General features: G+C 54.5%; 1 protein-coding gene across 2 annotated transcripts in view; it reads right to left on the reverse strand.

Annotated features, from left to right (window-relative positions):
• TSC1 (TSC complex subunit 1) overlaps positions 1 to 13,087 on the reverse strand; it is a 36,551-nt gene extending 23,464 nt beyond the window's left edge. For both annotated transcript variants that reach the window (XR_013996672.1, XM_081103612.1), the window contains exons 1-3: positions 13,002 to 13,087; positions 4,140 to 4,202; positions 328 to 511 (exon numbers count right to left, since the gene is read on the reverse strand). Coding sequence is in view for 1 of the 2 variants with exons in the window: in XM_081103612.1 (XP_080959738.1) it covers positions 328 to 433 (106 nt within the window). In the remaining variant the exon portion in view is untranslated. The remainder of the gene's footprint in view (positions 1 to 327; positions 512 to 4,139; positions 4,203 to 13,001) is intronic.
• Between the last annotated feature and the right edge of the window lie 7,305 nt (positions 13,088 to 20,392).

Below are 20,392 nucleotides of genomic sequence, written 5' to 3' on the forward strand. Positions count from 1 at the left end.
ATTGATGTTTCTCTCTCTCTCTCTCTCTCTCTCTCTCTCTCTCTCTCCCTTCCTCTAATTTGAAATCAATAAAAACATATTTTAAAAAAAGAACGGCAGAAACTTGGGTGCTGGGTGCGTGGGGCTCACGATGGGATTCTCGCGTCTGTGTCTGTGTGCACATTTGAATGTTCTGAAAGGAGAAGCTGGACACACACCTAGAGTGGCTCCACCCACGGGAGCTCTCTCTTGGTGTGTAAAGACTCCTGAGAAGGGAAAGCACAGCTGAGCCGCAGGGTTCTGGTCGCTCGACTGGCAGACGAGCTGAAACAACCTGCCCTCGCTCACCAGCATTGAGGTTTTCTTTAAAGACGGCCGTGACGTCATCGCGCACGCTCAGCACGGGGGAGTCCAGCATGGAGAGCAGCTCCCCGAGGTTGGCTTGTTGGGCCATTTTCTCACAGACGTGCTGTGCCGGGTCCAGGACGTTCGTTACAGATGCTGGAGGCTCTTCATTGGTGCCACTCCCAGACTGAGAAAAAGGAAGACGACAGTGTGACCCAACAGTCTCATGTTCCCCACAAAAAACTACCTGAAGGCAGAGCAGCGCCTGCGTTCCATGCCTCGAAGTGTGTGCAGAACGCTGTTATGGGGGCAGTGCGGGCGGGAGAATACCCCTGCCTGTGACAAACTCACAGAGAGCTCTACAGCCAGAGAGAAACCAAACACCACACGGCCAGCCCGACTGTCACAGCAACTTCATAAAAGAACCAAACAGAGTTATTCCTGCTGCTGTTTCTGCCTTGGGTCTTTGGCTAAGATAGTGTTTATTTTTCAAATCAGCGCGTGAAAGTAGGTGAACTCTGTGCAGAAAAGGAACTAACAGCATAGTATTTTCTTTTTTTAATTCTGATTTTTAAAAAATTTAATCTTTATTGTTGAAAGCATTGCATATGCCCCCGTTTTTCGCCCATTGACCCCTTCTAGCCCCCCCGCCAAGGCCTTCACCACCCTCGTGTCTGTGTCCATGGGTCCTTTGGTTGATCACTTCCCACCCAGCATTTTATTCTTGACTATCGCTCCAATGTCTGAAATTTAGTACAGCTGGTTAGGTCCCCAGGTACTGTCCTCAGGGGCTGAGGACCTAACCAGCTGTAGCAGCTTTTACTAGCAGACACTGGAGCGATGGTCAAGAAGAAAATGCTGGGTGGGAAGTGATCAGCCGAAGAACTTGTATGCATGTATGTATAACCCATGGACACAGGTACTGTCCTCAGGGTGTGAACCAGGGGTCGTTTCTCCATTTGGAGCATGCACGCCTCACGCTGTTGGCTACGGGAAACCGGGCACCAGGGCAAACTTCACCTTGAAAGCTCAGTTTTTTGTTTTTTTTAAAAAATATATTTTATTGATTTTTTACAGAGAGGAAGGGAGAGAGATAGAGAGCCAGAAACATCGATGAGAGAGAAACATCCATCAGCTGCCTCCTACGCACTCCCAACTGGGGATGTGCCCGCAACCAAGGTACATGCCCCTGACCAGAATCGAACTGGGGACCCCTCAGTCCGCAGGCCAACACTCCATCCACTGAGCCAAACAGGTCAGGGCAAAAGCTCAGTTCTTTACGGCAGTGGAGCAGCTGCGCCACCTGTACATACGAAAAGCAGCTCACTCATCAAGCACGCTGTACACACACTATGTATGTCTCCCACTGTGGTCCCTAAAGCTGTTTCCCAAAGCCAGGTAATGACCACTACCATGCGTCCGACAGGCGCTGCTCACCTTCCACCAACACCATCAAATATGCTCCTTTCCTGCAGCCGTGTGAGTGGTCTTGGTCCCACTTTCGTAGGAAGAGCAACAGGTTAGGGCCCAGTGATGGCGAACCTTTTGAGCTCGGCGTGTCAGCATTTTGAAAAACCCTAACTTAACTCTGGGGCCGTGTCACATATAGAAATTTTTTGGTATTTGCAACCATAGTAAAACAAAGACTTATATTTTTGGTATTTATTTTATATATTTAAATGCCATTTAACAAAGAAAAATCAACCCAAAAAATGAGTTCGCGTGTCACCTCTGACACGTGTCACAGGTTCGCCATCACTGGGCTAGGCCTTTCGCTCGGGGTCACAGAGCCAGGAAGAGGCACACCAAGGAAGACCTGCGCGCTGAGCCCTGACCTGCCTGACTCCAAACCCCAAGCCCTGCAACCTGACAGCCAGCGGCGTGTGGCTCTGACCCTCACAGCCGCTCTGAGGTAAGCAGGACTCATCCTTATTTTCAGATGAGAACAGGGACACTCAAAAAGGACGAGTGAGTATGCCGAGGTCACGTGGCAAAGCAAACACAGCTGGCCTAGTTCCCAGGCCAATGAGTAGACATGTCATTTGCAGCCATTTGCACTTACTGCCTCAGGAACCTGCACTTTAATAGGCACCCAGGTCGTTCCTATCCGGGTGATATATATGCCCTGTTTGAGAAACACTGTGCTAAAGGGTTAACTCCTCCTTGCATGGCGAACTTAGAGTAACAACGATCCCAGAAACCACGAGTATTAACTGCTACCATCTACGCTCTTGTTTAATTATAACCTGGTTAACAGTCACTGATTTGGCTCTTTGTGAGTCAGAAGTTCATTAGCCAGAAAAATTAACTAAAGTGTCTAAATGCATTTCTGATAGCAAATCATGGAACAGGAAGTTGCTGGGTCACACCTGTAATATACATCTTACAGATGAATCACAAAGGAAGTCGATTTGAAAGGGCTCAGAAACCTTACAGCTGGTAAGATTTCATCCCAGAAGAGTTCAAACTGAGAAGAGACACAAATGTCACCAGACTGAGGTGGATTAAATTACAGTTATAAGTAAAGATGCCTGAAACCTGTATGTTCATGTTGACCAATGTCACTCCAATACATTTAAAAATTTTTAAAAATTAAAATTAAAAAAATCAGTGCGCTAAGCCCAGCCTGCCCGTTGCTGCTTCCTTGGAGGACTGAGCGAGAGGCTGAAGCCAGACCTCAGGACAGGCCCTGCACAAAGAGCACCGCTGGCAGGGGGGCACCGGGCAGGCCTGGGGCCCACGCGGAAGGTCACCCCTTAACAGCACGCCTACCTGCCTGGCCCCGCGCTCACTTCTACGGCAGGCAGATCACCAAGGACGCTCAGGCCTAAGAGTAACCTGTCCGCAGTTCGGTTTTGTTCCACTGATATTGCTGCTTACCTGGCCTCGTCCTGGGAGACGCTGTCTTCTGCGCGCTGAGACCGCCTGTCGGGGCCGGTCCTCCAATGAGGAGCCCAGCACAGAGTGACAGGAGCTCAGTTCTAACAAAGATGGCGCTTGTCCAGCAGCCGGGCAGCAGCCAGGCTGACCAGCCTGGACACCCAGCTTGTTTCTGTGTGCAAATATAACGCGGGCATAAACGTCTGCTTTCTGAAGTCTACTCCTTCCAAACGCTCTACAGAAGCCAAAGCACATGAGAACACTTGTGGCAACAGCTTTTCTCTTTGGTTCTAAAATTCTAAATTTTATCATCTTTTCTAGTTCCTAGAAAAATATATAAATATTGTGTGAGATTCTTAGTTTAGGTAAGCAAAGTTTAAGGATTTCTGATATTCCAGAAAGCCCTCACGGGAGCTCAATCATAAGCTCTTGGAATGAGTCCCATGATTGGAACATCTTTCCTTTTAATTTTTATTTTTGTTGTTGTTGTTTTTGTTAATCTTCACAGGTGGGTATTTTTTCCATTGATTTTTAGAGAGTAGAAGGGAGGGAGGGAAGACAGAGAGAGAAACATTGATGTGAGAGAGACACATCGATTGGTTGCCTCCCATGCACACCACGACTGGGGCTGAGGATCGAACCTGAAACTTAGGTAGGTGCCCATGACCTGGAATCGAACCCGAGACCTCAGTGTGTAGTCTGTCGCTCTAACCACTGAGCGACACCAGCCAGGGAGCATCTCTCTTTTTTAAACTCATACAAATATGCCTCGAGCACCTCAGCGCAGGGTGCTACGCAGGGCGGACAGACCTAGCGAGTGCAATGAAGAATTGTATGTGGCATGTAGGGAATGGCCGTGGTTCAGGGGGTGCGCAAAGGAGGGGAGGGAGCAGCTCCCTCTGTCCCCGAGCCAGTGGACTGAGCTGACGCCTTACCTGTTCTGAGGACAATTGGTAATTCGGTTTCCAGTGCTGTCAGCCTGGCGTCTCTCATGGTCCCTGGAGGAAAACACACACATGGACATGAACTACAGCGCAGTGAACCGGAGGCAACCAGAGGGAGTCCAGGGTCCCCTGGCTCCGCCTCCTCCCCACTCCGGCCCTGAGAGGCGGCCGTCTGCTCTCCCCAGAACGAACGCTTACAATCCCTGGGCCTCCCTCCCTGCCTGCATTTCCCAACAGCTGGCTGCTGGGGAATTCTTTAGTTGTGCGGAACTTGCACTCTCCGCCTGGAACAGTCTGTGTGTGAGAGCGATAAACGAACGGACAGCGGCGAATGGTCGGGGCGCTGCAGCATCAGAGGGTTCCGAGCTGCAGCCACGCTCTGCCTTCACTGGCTGTCCCTCTGGCTCCACATCCCAGTCCCTGATGTCCGACCTTCACCTCCCCAAATGCACAGCGAGAAGAGCCATGGCCTCTTCCTCACAGGCGAGTGGCGACTGGAGGCGACGCATCCCGGAGCCCTGAGCACAGTGTGGCACCGGGCGTGACTCTGGGGGCCCCAAGGCTGGACAGCGCCAGGCCCTCCATGGGCCTGTATCGCCTCAGCACCCACCACCTCCCCCCACTAGCCTCTCAATCTCTCAGTCAAAACACACCCCCATTTCAGGACTGCCGACCCCCAAGCTGTGTCTTCACCTTTCAACTCTCAGCTTAAACCTCCCTTCCTCAGAGCCTTCCCTCCCGCCACTCCCGAGTCCCAGGCCAGGTCGGTCCGGTTGCGTACTCAGTGGCCGCATTTCTGTGTCACCGTGTAATTAGCTGTGAGCGTGCCTCCCTCACTGGACTGGAAGTGACATCGAGAGCGAAAGTGGCCTATTCAGTAAGGACCGTATCTCTAGCAGCTGCCACGGTGTCGGTCGCGCACAGCAGGTGCTCGAATTACATTTTATTCCGTCGACATTATGGAACTCAACTCGTTTATATCAATTAGCTACAGTATAGGTAGCTTTGCTTAAAGTCGCAGAACCTAACAACGGTGTTAAGTGATGATTTACTGTGCTTGTTGACTGAATGACTTGGAGTTAAAATATTCTTAAAGGTATAGAGCTGAATTCTGCCTTCACAATAGCACAGCCTTCATCTAACCTCCCTGACAAGCATAAGATACTTGTGAAGAGCTACCATTTCTCTAGTCTTCCCTTTTAGCCTACTTCCTGCCCATATTATCTCATGTTAAATATCTGTCAAGTATCCTATCTAATAAAAGCGTAGTATGCAAATCGTCCCCTCCACCGGGAGTTCCTCTGGAAGTTCAACCAGGGGGCGGGCCAGCCAGGGAAAGGGAGGGAGGACCCAGCCGGCAGCCATGAGGGACCCGCCCAGGCGCGAATCGTTGCACCGGCCTCTGGCGAGTATAGAAACACATGCATTCCAGCTTGTTCACACCGTGTTCGGGCACGGGCTGACCCCTGACTGGGAGCGCCACGAGGACAGCGAGCACCCAGCCCACCCACGACACCGGGGTCATCCCAGCGCCTGCCGCGAAGCAAGTATCAGCGTCTCTGGTCAGCCTCCCACGCTGCCCTCAGAGCATGAACGCTGAGCCCCACACACTATACACCCAACTGCCCTGAGCGCGGAAAGGCCGGAAATAAGCCCCTAATGTGCCATCCTGGCCACTGAGTGACTCTAACAATGGGAATCTCCTGCCCAGACGACAAGGCCATTCGACTTCCTCGTGGAGCACACTCCACGCATGAACACCGTGGTCCTCGGTGGCACATGCACACGTGTGTGCAGTGCTGGGGCAGACTGGCCCTTCAGACAGGGAGCGCTCGCCTGGCCAGTCACTCGACTAGAGAACGAGCTGGAGTTAAACAGGAGCCTCTCATCTTCAGAACCCTGAGGTCAGCCGTTCGTTAGCCAGGGAGTCATAGGACATCTTGCAAGTCACTTAGCTGGGCCTTTCACGCGAAGAGCAGTAGCTGCGGGTAAGATTCAGGTACAATACGATGAGCTCTCGCAGCCTGCCCCGCTGGTAAAGGCGCTGGCACAGGAAGCCAGGCTCCTTGTCCAATGCCAACACAAGACTCCTCAGTGCCTTTCCCACTACGCTAAAAACTGCAATGGCAACCACCAGCATCACTGTGATGCTGGCAGGTCAAAGGCCTCCTCCGTTAGTGATATTGTGTGTGTTTATTCTCTAACTTAGTTAAATCCTGCCCTACAGCCAGGCTGGCGTGGCTCAGCGGTTGAGCATCGACCTATGCAATGCCCGGATTGTGGGCTTGGTCCCCAGTGTGGGGCGTGCAGGAGGCAGCCGATCGATGCTTCTCTCTCATTATTGATGTTTCTATCTCTATCTCCCTCTCCCCTCCTCTCTGAAATCAGTAAAAAAATATTTTTTTAAAAAAAGTCCTGCCCTATAGAGGGACTGTGGGGGAGAATCGCTTGGTCAGTGAAGTGAGATGAGACCTGCGGATCCCTGATGAGACGTGCGGAGGGAGCAGACCCCTGCCCAAGGTGCACACCCCGAGGGGTGGGCATGGGAACACCTGTCAGAGGGTAACAGGGTCAATCCACGTTCTTGCTTCAAAAGCCAAATGAAAAAGAAACTTGCCCCCAGATCGGACCTCCCCTTGCGCTAGTCTGAAGCGATGCTCTCACCTACAGCCACATTGTAACTGCACTTCCACAAGCAGCCTTTTCGGCAAAAATAAACGCAGGTTCGTGGAAGAAGATGAGGGCTCTGGGCTTTAGTATCTTGAGGCGAAACAGAAGGAACGTAGGTCAATTTGTTTTCACACTGTAGGTGTTCACAGGCTGATGGCTTAGACACCTGGGATTACACACGAACTCCAGCGTACCTGCCACGCGGACCTGTCATTAGCAGGACCTGTACACACGTGTCACATATCTCTGCCCTCGACAAGATGTGTGACGGGCCGTGAGGCAGTTAAGATCCACACAGACCTTCGTGAACACTAGTGGCAGGTACCGACAAGGCCTTCAGAAAGTATCTGATCTGGAATATCAGCTGACTATCCAGACTTTGGGAAGCGGGTGGTGCGTGTGGCCTTCTACCCCCAGGAGTCCAGTCTGCACATCCCACACCATAGGCAGCTGCAGAGCATACGCCTGAGATAACTCTGCACACACTCATCTGTGATAAACAAACAAGCCGGTCTGGCTCAGCGGGTAGAGTGTCAGCCCAAGGACTGAAGGGTCCTGGGTTCGATTCCAGTCAGGACTTCAATTGCAGGCTCGATCCCGGCCCTGGTCGGGGTGCGTGCGGGAGGTAACCAACTGATGTCTCTCTCACATCGATGTTTCTCTCTGTCTCTCCCCCTCCCTTCAACTCTCTCTAAAAATAATCAGTGGAAAAATATCCTCAGGTGAGAATTACCCCAAAACAAACCCAAAACACAACTAAGGGTATGAATGAAAGCAGGTATTTCTTCACTACACTTGTTTCCTATACTCAGGTTTTAACTAGGAAAAACTCAAAGGCAATTCAGACACAGGTTCAGGCACAGATGGACTATTCCATTACAGGAGCAGCAGATGTAAAGCAGAAATATTACACTGGTACAGTAGTAATACAGTTAGTATGTTAACAGTGCAGCCGAGGATAAGCTGCTAGTGAGACGCTATTATACCACCGTGCGCGGCTCTGAGGCGGCTCCCCAGGGGAACATTCCAGCAAGTGAACCAAGTGGCCTTCAGCACAAATGCACCCAGAAGGGCAAGACACCAGCTCCCAGCCCCTCTTCCTCCCAAGGCACAGGACAGAGATGGGAGTAGGAAACACTACTTTGTGTGCAAGTGAAACAGGTGCCGGCGAGACCTGCCAAAGCCTGCAGTCACGTGTGACTTCAATGGTCTCAGAGGTAGTCCTTCTCAAGGTCATACAAGCTGGGGCAGGAGCGCTCTGGAGTCTCCATTCAGAATTTTGCCATCAGGGAGCTTGACGGACAACTTGCCGAAGCTTGTATCCTATTTCAAAGGTCGCCTGCAGGGACAGAGCTCAGTCTTGGTAAGGTATATTCTTCTATAAATAATGTGTCTTATGTTTGACTTTTTGTTAGCATGAACAAAATTATATACTACAGTATGCAGGCCAGACGGATATCATGTGTGTATCAAAAAATCACCATACAGAGCTTCCCCTAAAAAGCAATGTGCAAACTGTGAGGTTTCTTTAGGTTTCAAACCCGGAGGACGCAAACAGAAATATCCAGGAACAAACAGGTAGGGTTGATAGTCCAGGACCGTGGTCCTCACAGGTGGTCCTCACATCAGCAACATCAGCATCAGCTGGAACCTGGCAGAAATGCCCATTCTTGGGCCTTGCCCCAGATCTGAGTCAGAAACTTAGGGAGTGGGGTCTTCCAGGTGATTCTGATGCCCAGTAAAGGTTGAGAACCAGTGGTCCAGGGAAAAGAAGAAGGATGAAGGTGAGAAACATTAAATATATATTTTATATACACTTTGAGGTTCAAAGGAAAAAAATAGTGCATAAACCTTGGGGGGGAAAACCAAAGGAATTCTTCTCGGTGCTAAAGGTACCAGCACAGACTGAACGCCGTGCCTGACACGCATTTATCAAGTTATATACCCGAGTTCTCCACTTCTGATTTTTAATGTGGCACCCACAGATGAATCTCCTGTGGGGTGTAAAGACTCTTTCAATATGAAAGTTTGACAAGATGATTTGAAATGCAAGCAGTACATAGGCCCATCTTTAAAAGACTTGGGCCTCTTCTACCTACTAGTTAAAAAAAAAAAAAGATTGTTTTAAATAAAGCCCAAGTCCATTTTTAAGAGCAAAAATCTATCTAGAGTGATTGGCTGAGCTCCAAGCTGGGTCTATGAAGTTCCTGAAGCCAAACCCAATACTTCATATCTCTACGAATGTTCTTGGTGGTGGGAAAGGGATATTTGGTCCACAGCTTCCCTGGATTTTAGAGGGGAACTGAGCCCCCCCTTTCCCCACCAAAAAAAGATTAAGAATCACTGACGTGTGCGTTAGTTTAGGAGATGGGCAGTTCAGGCAGTGTACACAGTGAAATACTAAATGTTGGGCCTCTGGAGTCAACCAACAGGCTTTAAACCCCAGCTCAGCAACTGAGTGTGACTTGAGGCCTCGGTTCCTTCGCCTCTGGTCTCATCTCATCTCTTGAGGCTGTGAGAAGAGTTCACAGGGTCTTACGTGTAAAATGCTTAGCACAACGTTTGGCTCATAAGCACTCAATATAAACTTTATTATAACAATATTGTATTGCTGGATACGTAAGGCTCAGCATCTATCCATTCAACAACTTGTATGTCAAACACTGATAAAAGCACATTGATAAAAGTAACTTAAAATGGATACACTTCGCGTCTGTTTCTGTGCTCTGCGAGCCCCTCCAAGCAGCCGGGCCTGAGTGACTCAGACACTAGGTCACTCCCTTTGTTCTTCCTCATCACTCTCCACTGTGTCTTCCGTCCCCAAGAAGGGCACACTTGTCCCTCGTTACTCAAATACTTCGTGGTCTTTCCTGCCATTATCCTTACACAGTGGCCTGTGAGTGCTAGGCCCGGCACTACCAAGCCTTGTTTTTGATCAAACCGTGGTTTCTAAGGCACTTTACTCATTAGATGACAATCTGAATTCATTCCATCTTTTAAAATATTGTCACCATTTTTTACTTCCCTGTATAGAACAAAAGTTAGCCATGCGCAAGAAAAAAATAGCAAGATCCTGAGAACGAATGAATATATCTATACTAGTATATACAATTTTTTATTCTCCCCACAAAGAGAGACATTAAACATTAAGTTACTAACTTCTAACAACGACAGGCTTAAGAAGTAAATCAGAAAACTGCTGATGGCAGACCTCTTTTAGACCAACTTAAAATAGGGGGGAAATGAGTACTTCATGCAAACTACATTCTATTAAACACTGAAGGGAAAACACTCGGTGCTTGAGTATATACTAGTTACACACACACACACACACACACACACTACTGTATATGCATATACTTAAAGCAAAAAGCTACAGGTTTGAATGTGGAGTATCCTCTCTTTCATGGCTGCAGCTACTGACATGACACACAACACTAACCTCTCAAGGAGAGGTTTGTAATATGAGAAACTTCAAGGAAATTACCTTTCAAAACAATGTGACATAAAGGAAACGATAAACAGGTCACCAGCCAACAGGTCAGGCTAAAAGTCACCAATCCGCTGAGACATTATCAAGCCATGAGCACTTTGATCCAATCAACTAGGTCAGAATGTTTAACTGAAGGCCCGGGAGACCTTAAATCACAGAAATTTAGACTAGGAACACTCTAACTTACAATCCAACTCCTATTTCACAAGCGAAGAAACCGAGGCTGAGAAGGCTAAGTGACTTGTTCAAAGCTGAAAGCTGTGGCCCTGGGCCCCAGAGCAGAGCGCACCCGTGCCCGAGCACACTGTGAACGAAGACAGCTCTCAGAGCGAGCCCGCCGCCAGTCAGAGCCCACACCCACCCACTGCGCACACCAGAGGCTAGGAGCTGCTTTTAAAAATGCCTCAGCAGTAAAGTATCACTTGAAAGAAAAAGAGCCAAAGTGAAGCTACAGCCTTGGTCCCCCACCTCCGGGACACACCAGCACCACCTGCGACTTCTCCCAGAAAATGCCTCCGGCCGTCCTCACAGACTGAGCACGCAGGTCTGAGCGGTGGGTCTGCTGTGTGGGGTGCAGGTTCTGCTGGGCACTCAGAGCTCGTTTCCAGCAGCGGTATGATTCTGGAAACATCACACAGACAGGCACACACGGATCTGTCCTCGTGAGGCTGCCAGGTTTCATCTCACACAGGAAACCAGGCGTGTGCAGAAGGGGTCGCATGACACCAGGGGGCGGGGGCGGGGGCCTTGGCTCCTGCCCCAGCGAGGAAGAGTGCACCTGAGTCCAGGGACCTGAGCCGCTCCCACTGCACACACACAGGTAAGAAGGCTTGTCGCCGCCTCGGGCCTAACCAGGACTTCGGGGACACACCGGGTCGTCAGCGCCAGGAAACGCACGGAAAGCTAGCGGCCGTCACCGCCCTCCAGGCCTGAGACCAAGAGGTTTTGGATGAGACACTAACTTTAGCAAGAGGCTGTTCTCCACGTGCGTCCTCCATAAGCCCCGCTCAGTTCCCCCAGGTGGGAGAGAAGACGGCGCGGCTCCCGGCCACAGCAGAGAATGGGTCCCTGCTTCTGAGCAGCCTTTCCCGGATGCGTGGCTGTGAAAGGTGCCCCTGCCCGCACAGCCCTAAGTCAGTCTTCACATCTGCATGTGCGGGTTTCCTCGGGAATGTTCGACTTAAGAACCACAGCTGGTTGCTCACGAAGTCCCGCTCCCAGGAGATCCCGCTTAGCAGCCTTTCTTCAAACTTACGGCCCCACTCTGCCAACACGCGGGAATGCAGATGAGTCCACGCTGATCCCAAAATTATAAACCCAAGTCCCTCCGGGGAGAGTTCTTCTACCTTAGTACTGTTTACAGCACTCTGTGTCAAGTTCAGTGCTATTTCTATGCTTTCTATTAAAAAAAAAAAAAATCCAGCGAAGGGTTTTAAGCAGGACTTCTTTCTGCAGTAAACTCGTCCGTTTTTATAAAAAATATCAAATGCTTCCCCACCTAGACCAGCATGTCTGCATGCGCCACCCTGCCATCCCAAACCAAAGCCAGGGCGCCTGAGCCATGGCACGGCCCCCCGAAACCACACACACACCCATCCAGCGGCACCTGGGCAGGAACCCGGGCCGGCTGGTTCATGCTGATCGCCTGGGGAGGATGACGGGCGAGCTGAGGTCAGCGGCAGCTCCCTGAGCGAGTCGGGGGGCGATCAGCGAAGAGGGGCCCACCGTCCGGCAAGCAGGCAGGCCCCGGTTCCAGCCCAGAGGTGACCTAAGGCAGGTGGCCCCCACCCCCTGGGCCTCAGTCTCTCCATCTGAGAGATGGGCGTGTGGCAGTGGCTGCCTCCTCCCTGGTGGCGAGGGAAGAGGGCAGCGCACCTGCACCGGGGAGAACTGCTGTCCTGGGAGGACCGCACCCCCTGCCAAGGCACCCCCTCCCCCCGCCCCCCCATCCCGAACGCGGCGGGCGAACTCCCTCCGGGACAAAGGAAGCGCTCGAGCTCCCGCTGCCAGCCCTTCACCCTCCAGTTCCTCGAATGAATGGATGCGCGCCGAGGAGCGGCTCTGCAAATAGCTGGCTCGCAGGCATCACCTCTGCCGGCGGAGGTAACTGTTTCCCCGTCACGGGCCGCCCGCGAGCAGCCCCGCAGCCAGGCCCGCCGCCCCGCCGCCCCGCCGGGCTCCGCGGGGACCCCGAGGCCGGCGAGCCCTCGGTGCCCGCAGGCAGCCTCCATTCATTCGGCGCCCACCCGGACCCTCTCCCCGCGCCCGGGGACCGGCGCCGCCGCCCGCCCCGCCCCGCCGCCCGAGGGTCCGCGCCCCGCCCTCTGCGCCCCCCGGGGGCCTGTCACCCCCGCCCGGGGAGGGGCTGGCGAGGGGGCTCACCTCCCCCCGGCCCTGGGCGCCGCGGCCCGGCCGTGCCTCCGGCCGTGCCCCCGGCCGCCGACGAGGGGCGAGGTGCCGGCCAGGCCCGCCTCCCCATCCCAGGCCCCCGCCAGCCCGGCCGGGCCGCACGGAGACAGCGCTTCAGGAGGGAGAGGGGCGAGCTTTCCAAGTCCCCCTCCCCGGGGTCCCCTCCACGGCAAGAAAGCCCCTGGCCCCCGCCCCCCGGGGCCTCCCCGACTGGGGTCGTGGTGGCGGGGCAGCCCCGAGCAGGTCCCGTGAGAAGGAGGGGGAGACACCCCCATACTCACCCACCGTCTCCTCCCCCTCAGCTGTTTACCTCACAGTCCCTCCAGCCTACAGGGCGCCGCCATCTTGGACGTACAGCACCTCCCCCGTCGTGAAGAGGCCACGGCCGGCGACAGCTTCCGCCACGAAAAAGAGTCCCCCGCGGGGCCTCGCCTCTCCCTGGAACCCAGCGGCCGGTGATGGCGGTCGGCAGCCGCGCTGGACGGAGGAGGCCGTGCTGCTCATTCCTGATGATGCGAACCGGGGGAAGGAAGAACCGACGAGACCTGAGGAGGTGGGGAGGGGGCGGGGCCCGGCGGAAGGATCCCGAAAGGAGGCTGCTGAGCGATCTTGTGACTCCGAAGGAGGCAAAAAGAAGGGCCGGCGCGGTGGGCGGGGCTACGCGGGAGGGCGAGGGGCGGGGCGCGGGTCACGTGGCCCGGCGGCGGCGCGGGCGGGGCTGTGCCAGAGGCGTAAACAAGTTGGCGGGGCTGGGTGTGGCTGGGGCGCCTTCTGCCTTTCCCGGGCGTCCGGCTGGCAGGCCGGGTGCCTGTGCGGGCCGCGGAGCTGCGATCGGGGTCCCGCAGAGCCGCTGGGTCCGCAACCTTGCCTTCGCCGAGGCTTGCCAAAGCCAGGCTGGCCCAGCCGCAGGGGGTGAGCGTGGGCCTGTGATACGGGAGGTCACGGTTCGATTCCCGGGTTGCGGGCTCCATCCCCCGTGTGGGGCCTGCAGGAGGTGGCCGATTAATGGTTCTCTGTCATCATGGATGTTTCTCTCTCTCCCTCTCCCTTCCTCTCTGACATCAATAAAAATACATTAAAAAAAAAAAAAAAAAGCCCACCTCTGAGACTGCCCTCAGGTTGCTAACACTCAGACCTGGTCTATGGAAACCACCCTAGTCAGAGCAGGCGGCTTTCTTTTCTTTTTTTAAAAGAAAAACGTTATGAGTTTATTTGAGGCAAATTGACGACCATTGTGGGGGAAGCAAAATCTCAACGAATTTTTAAAAAATATATTTTTTATTGATTTTTTTTACAGAGAGGAAGGGAGAGAGATAGATGGAAACATTGATGAGAGAGAAACATCGATCAGCTGCCTCCTGCACACCTCCTACTGGGGAGGGGATGTGCCCGCAACCAAGGTACATGCCCTTGACCAGAATCGAACCCGGAACCCTTAAGTTTGCAAGCCCACACTCTATCCACTGAGCCAAACCGGTCACGGCCAGATCTTTTTTTTTTTTTTTTTTTTTAAAGCTCCCCAGGGCAGGCGACTTCACAAGGAGAACCCTGTCACTAGTCCAGGCTGCGTGTCCCTGGGAGCGTGGAAGCCCTCTGAGCCTCTGGGAAGGGGCAGGTGCAGGCGGGTGAAGCGGGAGGGTGCTGAGCTCAGTGTCCTGTGCAGAGACAGGCCGTGCTGGCCGGCGGCATTGGGCATTGTCGGAGGCCGGAGGAGGCAGGATCCAGCGCTGTGACTGACACCAGGCCGTGGGGACCAGGCAGTGGGGGGCGCAAAGGGAGCTGCAGTCTCAGCGAGTCTGAGAGGCTTTTCCAAAGAGTGTGCATCTGGCTGGGGGCTTTTTGTTTGTTTTGATTGATTTTAGAGAGAGAGGGAGAGCGATAGAGAGGGAGAAACACCGAGGAGAGAGAAACATTAATGGGCTGCCTCCTGCACGCCCTCTACTGGGGATGGAGCCACAGCCGGGACATGTGGGTGACCTCCTGGTTCCTGGGTCCAAGCTGAACCAGGGGTCACACCAAACGGTCAGACGGGCCACAGATTGCTGCTTAACTCACCTTCAGGATGAAGAGAGCTGACTGTCACCACTTTAGCCAAGTGACCAAACTTAGCCTGGCTACACTACAGACAGAAGCAAGCGCAGTGCTCGAACTCGGCAGGGTCCGGATCCTAAAAGGAGAATATTGGAGGAAATTTCAAAAAAACGCTAATATAAACTGGGTATTCAAGGATATTAGAGAATTACTGACAATTTCCTTAGGTGGGTGATTATGTAAGAAATATCCTCATTTTTAGGAGATATGGGCTCAAGTATGTATGGGTGGAGTGTCAGGATGTCTGCATGAGACTCTCAAAACATTTTATCAAAACAAAACATTTCTATGTACAAATATGTGCATGTAGAGAGATAACGTGTATTGGCAAAGGCTAACCATTGTTGCACGTGGATGGAAGCAGGATGGGTGTTTGTTAGACGTCTCATTTGCATTTTTTTCTTCAAGGTTTTCAAAATAAAAACTTGAAAGAAATATTTGAAGATCAAAAAATAATTGGAACACACACAGGCAGAAACTCTGAGGTTCTGGCCACGAGGCGGGGAAAGCCCGCGTAGGGACCTGGGACGGCCAGGCGTGGCTCCGGGGAAAGGCTGCAGAGTAAAGGGGGGAGTCCGTGCCCCCGTGGACCGGGCAGGGCGCCCCCACTGTCACTGTCGGCTTGGTCCTGGTGCCAGCCGCACCTGGAAGTCGGTCCTCGGTTTCCCTACATGGCAGCATGCTCCCTGGGACTGAAGAGACAGGCTTAGAAGCCCCGAGCCCAGCTGGCCCCGGCTGATGGGCACGGAACAGCCTCCTTCCTCTCCACCCAGCGGGCTTCCCGGGAGCATCCAGAGAGGACGTGGATGCGGAGCCGTCGGGAGCTCAGCAGCAGGAGCCCCGGGTCAGGTGTCGCATGGACACTCTGCCCGCCACGGGGAGGGCACAGCCCACATGGCGGCTCAGGCTGCCGCCGCCCTGGCTGCTGCTCTTGACCTTGTGATGAGAGTCAGAGAGCAGAGCTCTGCAGTCTGCTGGTGGCTGTTGCCGCTGAGAAACAGGAACTCACGCGCTTAAAGGTTTGAGCGTTGACCTGGCCAGTGTTCCCAGAGGTTAGTGTTGGCCCTAGCACCGAAGGATCGAGGGTTCAATTCCCGGTCAAGGGCACGTACCTAGGTTGTAGGGTTCCATCCCCGCCTCTGTCAGGGCTCCCGTGGGAGGCAACCAATCCATGTGTCTCTCTCACAGCGATGTTTCTCTCCCTCCCTCCTGTCTCTCTCTCCGCCCTTCCTCCCTCCTTTCCACTCTGAAAAGCAATGGGAAAAAGTATCCTCGGGTGAGAATTAACAAAAAATATATAAATACAAAAATTTTTAAGTTTTAAGTATTGGTGCATCTATAAAACGTTTTTGCAAGTATTCCCTCATTTGCTGCCTACAACGGCCCCAAGGGAGGCACATCCTTACCCCCATTTTACAGACGGGACAGTGGAGTCTCGGGAGGTTAGTGACCTGGCCCAGGTCACACAGCTGGTGGCCCGACACCAGAATGGCGCTTCCACCAGCCCCGGCCCCGTGACTCTGGACAGCTAGAGGTTAATGGCCACGGGCGTCTATGTTTTATACAGCAGATGGGATGCCTACCGTGGGAAGGGCTTTCCAGGACAGGCCGGGCCCCTCTAGGCCCCGTTTCCCTCCTGGAACCTCAGGTGATGCGTTGGGACCTGCCTCTCCCTGCCTCTCCGTCTTCGCGGGCGTCCTGCCGGAGGCTCCGAGAGGGCCCGGCTGAGGGGTGGCTGGTGGGTGGAGGTGAGAGGGGCTTCCTGACCGTCCGTCCCGTCTCTCCCGGACCTGGAGAGGGTCCCGTGCCTGTTTGCCGCTCCTGTGGTCGCTGGGAGGCATGAGCGGGAATGCAGGGGGAGATGCGGGCTCTTCCTGCCTGCCCCCCCACTCCCCACCTGATCTAAGTTTGTTTCCTTTCATGCTCCCGTGAGGCCAACCAGCCACCTGGTGACGGGGACGCGCCCGCGGTCTTCCTCCAGGACGTGCCGTGCCGTCCCCTCTTGGAGGCCGGAGGGCGGGAGGGCTGCTCAGACTGTGGAGATGCTGCCTGACTGTGTGGGACTCAGCAGCGAAGGTCAATACTGCTTAAGATTATTTTTAATAATAAAGATTTGTTTGAACTCAAAAACATCGTATGCGCACACGCATAGGAGAGGGAGATGGGGGAAGGCAGCAGGAGGGAGGGGAGAGGGAGAGAGAGAGTAAGGGGGGATGGGAGGGAGGGAAAGAATTACAGGTCAGGACGGAGGTACATACTCTTTTATTGTCTTCTCCTCTGATCACGTATCACTTTTGTAATTTAAGCAGTAATTAGATACACTAGGTGGATGATAGATACATACATGCATACATACGTACATGCATACGACATAGATATATATACACAACAATTGTTAGTGTTTCAGTTTTTTGCCAGAGGAAAAGCAGGCCGGAGCGCCACCTCGTGGCGACACAGTGAATTGCGCTCTCCGCGGTGCGCCCGCAGCACAGCGCCATCCCCCAGCGCCGGGCAGCGTTTGCAAGAGGGCGCCCTGCGCCTCAGCTGGTCCTGGGCTTGGAAGGAGCTCGCCATCTCCCGGAGACTGAGTCACACACAGCAGGACAGAGGTGGGGCTTTTCTGGCACCAGGAGGCAGGGAGAGGAGGACGGCCCCAGGGAGCCGCCCCCGTCACCCCCAAGGCAAGAACCACCCCTGGATCCTGGCGTTCCTGGGCAGCTGTGCCCAGCTCCTGTTTGTTCCACTCCTCGTTCTGTGGCCTTTTGAAGCCACAGCTGGAAAGGTGCCGGCGGGTCCAGGACCCTGCCACCCCCAGCACAGCGCGGTCACCCCCTCCCCATGCCCCCCCACCCTCCCACAGGGCTTCCGGACCCACCTGTACTCGCCTGAGATGTGGCCTCTGAGGTGGGGGCTCCGCACACTGCCTACTGCTGGCCCTTGGTGCAGTGGGTCCCATTTGTGCAGCCTGGTCAGGGTTCCCGCAGGCCAGCCTGTGCCTGTGCCTGTGCCTGCTGCCTGTGCCTGTGCCTGTGCCTGTGCCTGTGCCTGTGCCTGTGCCTGCTGCCTGCTGCCTGTGCCTGCTGCCTGTGCCTGTGCCTGTGCCTGTGCCTGTGCCTGTGCCTGCTGCCTGCTTCCTGCTGCCTGTGCCTGTGCCTGTGCCTGCTGCCTGTGCCTGTGCCTGTGCCTGCTGCCTGCTGCCTGTGCCTGTGCCTGCTGCCTGTGCCTGTGCCTGTGCCTGTGCCTGCTGCCTGTGCCTGTGCCTGTGCCTGTGCCTGTGCCTGCTGCCTGTGCCTATGCCTGTGCCTGCTGCCTGCTGCCTGTGCCTGTGCCTGCTGCCTGTGCCTGTGCCTGTGCCTGTGCCTGCTGCCTGTGCCTGTGCCTGTGCCTGTGCCTGCTGCCTGTGCCTGTGCCTGTGCCTGTGCCTGTGCCTGTGCCTGTGCCTGCTGCCTGCAGAGAGAGGATGATCCGCACGCCCTCCCCTTAGGCACCTGCTGGGCTCCTTGACAAGCCGCTGAGTGTCCACAATGGACAGAGCAAGACCAGAATCCACAGGCTGTCCGGGAGGCCCGAATCCTTCAGACCACAGACGACCCCGGGGGTTGTGGGGAGTCTGGGAAGGCCTTTTGGGGGAATTGAGAGCTGGATTGTACTGTGAAAGAGGGCACTGGAGAGAAAGAACATCCTGGATGGGGGGAACAGGAAGGACAGGGGCAGGAGCTGGAATTTGGTCCCCAGCAAGAACACAGCACGCTCAGACGACCGTGAGAAGACAGTCAGAAGGTGGCAGCTATGGCCCCAAACACCCTTCTGGCCTCATTCTGTGGGGGACTGCTCTTGCCTCCAGAGCTCATCCCTTCCTCCACCTCCTCGTCTCTTAGTGTGATTTTGGCAGCAGGATCTGCCAGCCCTGGCCAGTGAGAGACCCATATCCCGTGGGAAGGGCTGAGAGGTGGCCATCCAGGCAGAGGGGACAGCACATGCAAATGCCCCAAGGCACAAACGAATGGGATCCAGACGATACCATTGGAGCACCTGGATCCAACCATGCCTGAAGCCGACCCTTCCCGTAAGGCGAACTAATTGTGTTGCTGTTCTTAAGCCTGTGGAATCGGGTTCCTGCAACTCGCACGAAGGAGCCCTGTCCTTGGGAGGAGCTCGGACCGAGAAAAACATTGAGCGCTGGTCTTCGAGGCTGAGCTTTGTGTCCTGTTAGGCAAAGGGGAGTCACTGCAGGTTTTAAACCAGGACACGATCTTCCTGGTCCGGCTTCTTCTTTTCTAGGCTCCTCTCTCGAATGCCCCGTCCTTCCCTCCCCTTCGTCCAGGCTCCCCCGTGCCCCCCTCACTGAACTTGGCTGCCTCCAGCTCTTTGTCCCTGGTGTTCGTCTTCTTAGATGTTCTTCCCTGCGTCTCCCGACAGACTCCGCCTGCATCAGCTCCGGTGCCGCTTGCTCCCTAGCTCTCCGGGCCTGGGTCCGTTTCCCCACCTCCCATGCTCCTTTGCACGCCGTGGTTGCATCGCAGTGGCTCCACCCCAAACTGTACATGTCAGGGGACTCTGCCCCACCTGCTAGACCAGCAAGGAGCTCACGAGGGCTTCTGTCTGGTCCTTGTTGGAAACCCCGGCATCTGGTACCTGGTAGGCACTCAATAAACATGTGCTCACTAAGGGGGCGTTAGGGACTGAATGATCAGTGTCCTTATAAGTGGAGAAGAGAGATAGCAGCTCACCGTGCCACGCGCGTGAGGGCTCAGCGACAGGTGGCTGCCGGCCACCAGGAAGCTCGACCTCGCCAGAAGCTGGACCTGCGGGCATCTTGGTCTTGGACTTCCAGCCCCCGTGAGGAATAAATGTTGCTACATCGCCAGCCTGTGGTGTCTGGTTATGGCAGCCAGAGCTAAGACGGGGGAAGGGAGGAGGCAAGAGGGGGAAGGAGGAACCTGGTGTATGAAAGGCACCAATAGCAACTGAACGAGTGAATGAATGAATGAACGGGCACAGGGATGCTGAAGCCGCTCAGCCCTTAGGACGGACTAGATCCATGCACGTGACCTCCAGGGCTGTCTCCGAATGGGGGGGTGTTGGCCGCGCAGGCAGCCCTGGAGGGACTGACCCCGAGCCGGGGGTCTCGCTGCAGGGGCCTCCCCGGACACTGTCGGGGCTGGAGGCCTGTCCTCACTTCCAGGCTGGGGTCCTGGTCTAGGAAGGGAGCCCCTGAGCAGGTTACTGGGGGGGGGGGCGTGGCGGGGGGGGGAGCAGCTGAACTGTATTTGCCCCACGTGGCAGCTTTGCACTAGAAAATACCCCCAAATCCTGCCCCAGTTGGAGAAAGTGATGGGTAAGGTGAACCACGAGAAGCTGGGAAACCGTGAGGTACGCTCATGAAGGCCCTGAGGGATTCAGGCGGCACCGAAGTAACATCACATTCGATGGAAGAAGGAAGACCCATGGCTCACAACAGCCAACGAGGGGCGCATGCGCACACGTGTGTCTGTCTGTGTATTTGTGTGTGTGTGCCTGTGTCTGTGTGCTTGTGTGTGCGTGTGTCTGTGTGCTTGTGTGTGCGTCTGTAGAATGAAAG

Source organism: Myotis nattereri (assembly GCF_964212035.1).
Source record: "Myotis nattereri genome assembly, chromosome: 12".
Classification (NCBI taxonomy): domain Eukaryota; kingdom Metazoa; phylum Chordata; class Mammalia; order Chiroptera; family Vespertilionidae; genus Myotis; species Myotis nattereri.